A 10,443-nucleotide genomic window follows, 5' to 3' on the forward strand; every position below is an offset into this window, starting at 1 on the left:
TGAGAAGTATTGTACCAAACAATGAAGGCAGCTCAGTGGAAACGATCAATAACTTGGAATTTCATGTTGATATTTTCCAGAGGGAACCAGCGGGTTTTATAAGCCTTCAGAAGATATGTTGAAGAAGCATTTAATCTAACCTTGCATCTGATTTAAAGACAACCAAACTTTATTCTCAATAAATTTGAGGTCGTCTATATGAATCATTCTTCAACGCTTCCCTCCCTTCATCTCTAGATTTACTGGGATTCTAACACAACTAAATCTTTAACAACTACAACAAACCATGCCTCAATCTACTGAAATCGAGCACTCTTAAGAAAGGGAGCTTCTTTAGGTCAGCAGCGGAAACATAACAGGAATGAAAATATAACATCAAAAATGTGGAAAATCAAATAAAGTAATGAACAGAACTTTGAATTAACAATTTAACTACACAACTACAATCATCTTCAGAGTTGGTTTAAGTTCAAACAAAGAAGTGCGTGTTTGTATAAGATTATAAATTTTGATACAAGTATTTGCTGAAGTTTAGAAATAGGTTACTAATTTGGAAGGTAACCCTACCTTCATATCAAAATAAATAATCTTTTTCACACTAGCAAGTAATAACAAACATGTTTTGGACAAAAGCACATATAAAAAGGTTAAGTTTGACTCACTTTTTAATCAGACATGCTCTAATTCGTAATTCATGAGCCATAAATAAGTTTGAAGCGCTCTTTCAGGTAGTCTCCACATCGGATTGCCGGAAATCTGCGAACAGTCATAACCGTAAAGCCTAATTGCCATTCTTTAGAAAAAAACAAGAAATAAACAATCAACCACATGCCAATATAAGGAAAGAAACGAATGTAGACCCTGTTTTATTTACCTAAAAATCAGATGTATAGTAAATTTTATAAAAGTTGATGAAATGTGTGGTTAAAAATTTGATAAAAGTTGGTGGTATCTAGTTAAAAATGAGTTTGAGAAAAAAAATGAGTTTAAGAAAATGAGGACCAAACAGAGGCTTAGCCGCTTAGATAAAATCAGCAACAAAAATTTAGTTGGTTTGGAGGTGACCTGTAGAAAACAGACTCGAGACTACAAAAAATTTTCAGGGACATGCTCATAAATATTCAAAATAACCTATTCCTTTCATGATTCTCAAAAGATAATACCTTGGAGGAGATGATTCACTGCGCCAAGTTTTTAGGCATTCCACTACACAATCCGGATTTGGATCCAAAAAGAAAGCCATCTTCTAATTGCATAATAAAGTTGTCAGCATTTACAGAGTTGTTAAAATGAAAGCTAAAATAAGAAAATAAATGAAAACGAGTAAGTATTTCAACATTCAAAGTACAGGACAGACTCTTCACAAGAAGAGATCAGTCACCTTATTTTAAACCACAGACCTACACAAGTTCATATGTATGAGATTTATATTTCATATAGAAACTGCGACATATTCTGTCAGCACAAAATATACAGAAACTAATGTGGTCAATATCAAGGCCATTTAAATTACATGTACGCTTCGTATAGAAAGAGAAAAAAGAAAGAAAAAAGTGAGAAAGAACCAACTTGTCATGAGGATATACTTGCTCCAAATTCCCCATAAAGATGTCACAGTACTTGTTTACAGTGACCAACATTCATAAAAGATCCGCATAATTATTTGGTTAAAATGTGTTGATGCACGTTAAAAATAGGTAATAATTTGAAACAAAATAAGTTTAAAACTTCTAATAAATCAAATTCTTTGAATTCAGTTTCAAACTCTGCAGCGCCATGATCCCAAATATCATGAAGATCGAGGTGGATTTGATTACCATTTTTAACTGGAAAAGTCTTCCAAAGCATTGGCATTTTCCAAATAACGGTCTTAAAGACGAACAATGACAGTTCTAAGATTTGTCAACACTTGACAAACAGCCCAGCAGGATATATAACTTCGGCATAAAAATGAGTTCACTGCTAGAATTCTTAAAAACAATCAAGCTCAACTCATGGAAAATCAGGTATATATGATAGGTAAACCAAAAAGACCTTGCAATTTAGAGATCAAGCAGGCAAAAGTCGTCAACATAATGCCATCAGTGCCAAATTAAAAGAATGGTCGAAATTAATGGTTAGAACTTTGAGCCACATTTTTAAAGCGTAATTCATCAAACCTCAAAAAATACACGAAATAAGTAATATCAAAGGCACAGGTGCATATATAACTGATTACCGAGTATCGTTCTTGCCCTGTTGGCATTACACGGTGTAATGTTGACCTACATAGAGAATGGAAGCATGAATAAAATAAGAAGTGGATTTGTTCGAGCTTTATCTAAAAAGGCTAAAAACAACAATAACCGAACAACTCATCATATCAAAAAATATTATGCAAGAAGAGATAGATACAAGAAATGTTTCCAGTGTCAAAGTGATAAATTACCGAAACAAACAATTTGTCCACCTCTCCATCAGGTCACCAATATTAACAATTAAAGCCCTGCAGTCCATAATTTGGGACAAGAAACATTACAATTTGGGAAATTACACTTACCATAGATGTACAAACAACTTAGTGTAGCTAAATCGAACCACAACGTGGAAGCTCAATTTAGAAATATAACCTCAAACTTAATCCTTTCACTACATGGTGGATGATTAATGTAATATGTCTTCTTTACTAATTTTCTATAAAAACTACTTTTTGAACTCCAATGGGGAACAATTTTATTGATACATGAAGAGGCACAACTTCATGCGGTGAAAATTTGGCCAGAAAACGTGTTTTGTTTGATATAAAATTGTGTTAAAAAAAATGATGTGTCATTATTGTTGCTTTTAGAGTTACACGTCCGTTCATCAGATTTTAATGTCCATCTCAGCAACAAACGCTAAATCAATTTACAGATGCTAACTGAGTGACTAAATTTGCACTTAAATTACAAGTTCGGTTTCATGATGCACCAAATTAAAGTTCAGTGACACTGATGCAAGTTTGCTAAAAATTCAGTAACCCGCAAATGCATTTAACCCATTTCCCTTTAGATGCTGATTTATATTCACACTTAGCATAGATGGATCATATCAATTGAGGACTACGTATCATATTCCAGGTTACACTTTCATTCTCTTCCCAGATTCTCATATATATATATATATATATATATATATATATTGATAGTTCAAGCACGATGGCCACAGTTTCATTAATCCCTTTTTATGAGCTTTAACAGACATTTCTCTGTGATATTCATAGTGGCAACATCTTCACTGACATTAACAAAAAAAAGTGATCAATTATTCAGTTGATATTTAAAACTTAGAGAAATACTAGATTGCTATGAATTGTATCTCTTGTAATCCACACAAATATACAAAGTATAGTTCATCATTTTGTTTTATGCGATTAGTTCATTTAGCATGAGCCTGGTTTCAATCCTCTTGTATTAAAAGCACCATATATGACAATAACTTAATAATAGTCATGAACAAACCCAGGGACACTATGCAAATCTTTCCAGACCTGTGGCTCCACAGTTTTGTCCCTGCACACCTGTCAACATTGTAAAAAATAATTGATGAGTGGAACATTTACTTGAAGATAGTCAAAGGTGTGAAGTAGAATGAGTTGTATAAATCAAATATGCCTGAAGTCCGCCTACACCATCTGTTGCTAGAAGAGTTATCATGCCAAAATCTGAATGAGCAGAAGCACCGTATATTTCTTCATCAGAAGGTCCTAAATCACCTGTAAAACAAAGAGGACACAAGATCAGTGAATTTGTATGTATTCATTTGCCCCAGAATCACATTAAAAATTGCGAAAATTCATCTTTTTGGCCCAACTCCAATTATGCTCAATACTTTCCCCGAATTGTAATCCCAACCTGCTTGCAATATCAAGAAAAGAGACTTCAACGATGTATATAAACTTCAAAATACTTATGTAATATCCCCATCTCTTAATGAGTCGTGGTAGAAGAGAACTGATGACATGCACGTCTTTCGATGTCGATAGTGGGATTGTTGACGTGTGTATACTTTTATTGTATGTTTAGATTTGACAAAATTTGTACCCACCAAAAGTTTTTTAGTCCGAACAACAAGAATCTTAAGCCTGTAAATGGATGTAATTGGATCAGAAATGGGAAATCTTGAGCTGAACCCAAATACTATAAATACAGCGATCTAATCCATCTACAAACTGAATCTGCAACCAAGAGATTTATTGCAGACTCTTACAAATATGTAGTTACCCAATTGATACTAGAATTCAACTTAAGTCTCTCATAAAGTAGATGTCTTAGATTCGAATCTTAAGGGATGTGAAGAAAGTCATGAGGAGTAAGATGAATTTAGGCTCTCTCAAAGTAGACAATACGTAGAATTAGTGGCTTTGGTACAAAGGTCTAGGTCGTTACAATTTAACTCAAATCTCTCATAAGGAAAAGGTATTGGGTTTGAATTCTAAGGGACTTGACAGAAAGTTGTGAGGAGTAAGATGGGTTTTGGCTCTCCTAAAACAAATAGTAAGTATGATATAATGGCTTGAACACACAAGTTTGGATCATTACAAATCCAATTGATACCAGAATTCAATTTAAATCTCTCATAAGACAGATGTCTTGGACTCGAATCCTGAGAGATGTGATTAAAATCTGTGAAGGGTAAGATGGGTTCATACTCATCTAAAGCAAACAGTACATACGATATAACAGTTTGGGTATAGATGCTCGGGTCGTTACCAAAAACGTGCATTTTTGGTATCCACTTGGACTTTGTATTTATATCGTTATATCATACGTATTATCCGCTTTGAAAAAGCCTAAACCCATCTTAAGAAAATTGTCCTATTTGAATTCCAATATAAATCATTAGACTATTCAATATGGTTAGGATGACATTGGATAAACATGGCTATTGGCTCAATATAGTCAACAAAATAAAATATCTAAAGAGAAAAGGAGAATAACACACTTAGTCATAGCCAAAACTTAAGCACTTCTCATCAGGTTACTGAAACATATAATATTTTTGCACACTGAGAACAAGATATACATATACTATTCCATTCTTCTCCACGAGGAAGAAAATAAAGGAGGCACCATTTCTCAAGTTACCGAGAGCAAAAAAAGGAGCTAATAAATGAAGTAAAATTCTGATATTAAACCTGGATAGTGTAGCAAGCGGAGAAAGCCATTTGGTTGATTTAATGCCCCAATGTCATAGAAGAAATTCTCATCTAAGTTCAGTGCCAGAGCAACTAATGGGATGAGTCTTTTTCCAGCACTCCTAAGGTAGTAAAGCCAGAACAAACAACATAATAAACTATCTAGTTTCACAAAGACTAATTTTCAAATAATAAATGACAAGAAGGCAAAAGTTCTAAAGGCAAGATTGCAATAGGTTAGTAATCCACCAAAATAGCTTTCCATATGCATTGGTAGTAATTTGCATGCATCTTAAGGATATAGAAACAGACATCTACTACTAATACAAAAACAACTGATGATCTTGAAAAACGATCCAGCTAAGACAATTTACAAACATGCTGTTTTGACAAATAATAGCTAAGGTACTAATAGAGTTCCAAATGAATAGCAGTAAAAAGTTCAAATATAACTTGCCATTGAGAATTTAAGATGCATTGATCTGCTATTTGCATAAGGACACAGTCCCCCCCGCCCCAAACAACGATGATAGAATTAGATACATCAAGCATGGCAAAGGATGGATAAAGAGTTAAAAGGACATATGGGAAACTGAACAAGAGAAATTTATGGGTTTAATATGACATTAATAAATAAACAAAATCTCAATAGCGAGTAAAGCATATGAAAGTTGCAAACTACCTTCCGGTGGCCATTGATTCAGGTCTCCATGTGGCGTCACGTCTTCGAGAGGCCCAATGTATAAGAATTCTTTCGAGTCACCTGAAATTTATTACAAATTGGCTCAGTCACAATCAGTACACAAATAAGTCGTCTCCCTGGTTCTCTCCCTACAATCAAAGTTAGGAAACACAAAAAAAAAAAAAACTCTTCTTTGGTATTATCACTTTACAATCCTGATATCCAGCCAGCCCTAAACAATGTCTTTGATTACAACTGAACATATACTTTATTCAAACCTTGCATTCACATAGGGTAGACTAGATTAGTAACAAGTAAATCTCTTGTTTGTGTACCTCCAATTATTTTGGACATAAATGCCAATTGTAAGTCTAAGACGACAGAGAAAGCTTACATCAGAGTTTCACATCTTGAATGTCATCTCAATGAGAAATATATTCTTGCAGCTAAACAACAGGGTTTTTAAATAGGTTTTGCATGGATCAGAAATCCCAAACACAAAAATGATTGAATTGCTTGACAAAACCTGCGCATCTAGGTAACCTGCCATAAAAATGTACTTGTCTTTTGCAATAATCTACTGCTAGGTGCACAGCAGCCTTTGCTTGTAACCATCTCATAACTATCCACTAAAAGATTATTAAAATGCTGGTAAAATCATATCAGAACTCTCAGTGGTAGAGAAACCTTTGAAAGTCGAAGATGGATCAAGGTTTTCAGCATATACTGGTGAGTAACCTCTGTTTTTCTTGAGAGCAAGTTTCATCTTCTCTTCAAGGGGGAGTGTGAAAAATTTTCTGTTCCCTTCAAGCACTTCATGTAACAAGTCTTCCTCCACCCCATGATTTATAAGGTAGAAGAAACCATATTCCATGCATGCCTACAACACCATTCATGCTGTGAGCATATTTTCAAGAAAACATAATCCGTAATGTGATGAAATATGAGCCATATGATTGAGAAGATAATTGTTTAAGAAGATTACTTCAACTTGTATACATATGGATAAACAAATGGATACAATTCTTTAGAGTATGAAAAATTACAGCTCTCGCTTCTTCAGATTTTTCATGGAAATTTTGAAATTTTAAAATTTTATTCGAAGGAGATAGTTTCGTCAGTGCATACCCATGAAGATATGTACAATAGAAAATAGTATACTAGATGCTGTTATATATGATTTGAATAATTTTGTACCTAAAATAACGTTCTACAAATATTATATAATTCTTCTACAATTATTGATTTAAACAATTGTGAAACGAAATGAATCCAATTATTATGCGAAAATATAAACTCAGAATTTTTATTACTAAATTCTCTCGCGAGGATAAATTATCCCACCAACATATATTCTTAGCCATGCCACCAAGCCCGAAGAATATAAAATTTACTTCGTATAAACTTATGACAAGCAACAGTTATACAGCTTGGGCATTCTAAAAGGAATAGCATTTGTGCTGAAACTTAAGCAACTGCATGCTACCCACAAACACACCCCAACTCGACACGCTCTTACGTGGGATCTCAATACACCGCATCAGCATCTGGATTTCAAATAGCAGAAAGGATAAAACAAAACAGATCTCCGAATTCAATGTACATTATTAACCATAAAAAGCTCATTTTTTGTTCATTACACAGAAATTATTGTCCAGGCTCCAAATAGCAAAACAAAACTAAAAGAAGACATCAAGTGCATATATTTCGAGCTAATAAAGAGCCCCATAGTAGTATTATCTGTATCAAAAAAGCCCATGCAAGTATTTACTATCACTCGAAAGAAGTGGAAAAGCGTGGAAATTCATAAATTAAAATTATCCGCAATGAATTTACGGCGTCAAAAGAAGAGACCTGACGAATAGAGTGAGCGGTGGAGATTCGATCGGAGGAACCGAGGTCGATGATCGGAAGTTGGAGACTTTCAGTATCCATTTGTCGATGAAATGATCTACAGCTGAATTCAACGCGACTTCACTTGTAAACAAAAAGAATAATAAATATACTCAAATAAATTGGCGCTAAACCTCTCTTAACTTCGCCTCCATTTCGAAATACCCCTTATCTTTTCATTTTGACAAAATTACCCTCCAGATGAGTTTTCTGTGCAAAAGACCCCAAGCCATCCAATTCTGTTAGTTTTTACGTTAAAAACTGTGAAGACCCTTTAAATAAATAAAAAGAGAGAAAAATTAAGAAACAATTGCAGCTAGAGTCTAAAATCTTCTCAATATATACAAATGAGTCTAACTAAAAAATAAAAATATATTTAAAAAAAAAGGAAAAAATTCATCTTTCCTAACACTACACCATCCCCTCCCCAAATTGGTTAATTTCTGAATATTGTCACCTCTGCACGACGACGCCACCATGCCTACAGTGGTTTTGCCATTGTTGACTTGTCTACAACCATTATAGATGTGATAGCACCGCCATGCAAGTGTGGCAATATTTAAAAAAGCAAAGCAATTTGGCGTGGGGATGAGGTAGAGGCCACGTAGTTGGGAAAGATGATTTTTTTTCCTTTTTCAAAAAATGTTTTTTTTTTTAAATAAATAAAATTAGCAAGACACATTTGCATATTTTGAAAAGATTTGGGACTTTGACTGCATTTATTTTTTAATATATATATATATATATTCGTTTTAGCAGGCTTATTTTACAAATTTTCTATTATGTAGGATAATTTGAACCGAAATGAAAGGTTAGGAGGTAATACGCCAAAATGAAAGATTAGGAAGTATTGTGTAAAATTGAAAATTTTACAGTGGGGGTGTATTGCTCAAATTATCCTTATATTACTGGCCATCTTTATTGTTTTTAATGCCTAAACTAACGAAATTGAACGGTATTCTGTGCAGAAAAGGTCATCTAGGAGGGTAATTCATCAATATGAAAGAGGAAAATGTATTCCACAATAGAGGCAAATGTTAGTGGAATTTTGAACCAATTACCCCTTTTTATTGTAAATGTGAAAATTCTTTAAATAATTTATATTTCTTCTTACTTTTAGATAAAAAATTTCTCTTTTTCAAAAAAGATTTTTGGTTATCAACAGGGCTTATTTGACCTCATTTTGTTAAATTCATTTTTCTTAAACTCATTTTAAACTACACGTTTTCCTTTTAAAATAATTTTTCACTTAACCTTAAAATTTTTCCTACTTTGAAATCCACACCGAAAAAACCACTGTGTTAAAAATTTTCCTACTTTTAAATATCGAAAAAAAATAAATTACTTCTTTGACTAATAAAACAATGTAATGAAAAGAGTAAAACAATGTGGCACTACCATATGCAAATAAGGAAAGGGTTTGAATAATAAAAATATCTATATTATAAGTATATCATTGTATAATTATTGAAAAAATTAAAAAGGTGTACGGATGTATTGTGTTGTTTCTTTAACTTAGAACATGCATACTTGTGGCCCACGTTTGATGTAGGTAAAAATAAGATTTTTAGTCTATTTTTATAATAGTTGGATGCGTTTGATTGAGAGTGTGAAAATTTTATAAAAATAAAATAAATTCTAGGTAATTCAATTGATTTGAACTTATTTGTATGAAAATTATTAATTAAATGTATTTGATTGATTTAATTTTCATTTAAAAAAATATTATTCTTGCTTATTTCTTATTTGTTGATAGATGAGAGAGATGAGACGGATGAGAAAAAAGAAAATTAGGGTGAATTACCTGGAAAATAAAAATTACCCCTATAAAGAAAATATTTTCATTATTTTTGAAGAAAATATGGACACGTAGTAGTGGCAATGGGCCGAGCCGGCCCTTAACCTCACGAGCTCAGCTATGGCTCGTTTTCAACGAGCCGAACTTTGGCTCATGGGCTTGTCTTTTTTTTTTTTTAAATAGAGAAAAACACAAATAAATGAATAATGTAATCAAAACACATTTAAAAAAAATAAAAAGTGTTAAAAAAAATACAAATAATTTAATGAAGACACTATTTTATTTTTTTATTTATATCATATTGTAATATTTTTTATAACGTATAAAATATTTATACAATGAAGACGAATTATTTTTTGAAATACATTTACAAAAAATATATATTTTTTGATTTCTTTTTAAAATAGATAAAATGTAAACTCTCCTCTTTTATCCGAGCTTGAGACCGCCTACATCAATTTTAAGTAGGCGGAGTTAAAAGTTATACACGAATAACTTGTTTTAACGTGTATAATTTTTTAAAGAAAATTAAATTTAATGATTAAAAAATAAGGAAATTTTGATTAATATAATTAAATCAAATATCACTTACCTGACGACATACAATTTCAACGTATTTATCTTGTAGTCGAAAATGAGCGTCATGTCAATCCTTCATGCACATTAACGCTTCCAAAACATCTTCCTTCAATCGGTTCTTGAAATCGGTCAAAACCCTTTTACCTGCACTAGAAGCAGACTCCAAAGCAACAGTGCTAACCGGAGATGTCAGCAGATCTTTCGCAATTGCAGAAACAATTGGCCAACGTCTTTCATACTTTCGCCAGAATTCAATTACTTTTTCTGAACTTTTTTTAATTGTTCTGTCTGTTGGCATATTATGATTGAAGTAATCAATTAGTTCAGCAAGCATCG

General features: G+C 32.6%; 1 protein-coding gene across 1 annotated transcript; it reads right to left on the reverse strand.

Moving 5' to 3' along the window:
- Positions 1–396: 396 nt before the first annotated feature.
- On the reverse strand, positions 397–7,820 carry LOC111384605 (2-oxoglutarate-Fe(II) type oxidoreductase). Its single transcript, XM_023008914.1, has 10 exons — positions 7,692–7,820; positions 6,525–6,717; positions 5,835–5,918; positions 5,156–5,332; positions 3,633–3,733; positions 3,480–3,538; positions 2,429–2,485; positions 2,219–2,264; positions 1,164–1,243; positions 397–756 (listed from the first exon to the last, which is right to left on the reverse strand). The coding sequence occupies exons 1-10, from the start codon at positions 7,770–7,772 to the stop codon at positions 693–695; spliced, it is 942 nt and encodes a 313-aa protein (XP_022864682.1). The 5' UTR covers positions 7,773–7,820; the 3' UTR covers positions 397–692.
- Positions 7,821–10,443: the final 2,623 nt, after the last annotated feature.

This window comes from Olea europaea, unplaced genomic scaffold (genome assembly GCF_002742605.1).
Source record: "Olea europaea var. sylvestris unplaced genomic scaffold, O_europaea_v1 scaffold2949, whole genome shotgun sequence".
NCBI lineage: Eukaryota > Viridiplantae > Streptophyta > Magnoliopsida > Lamiales > Oleaceae > Olea > Olea europaea.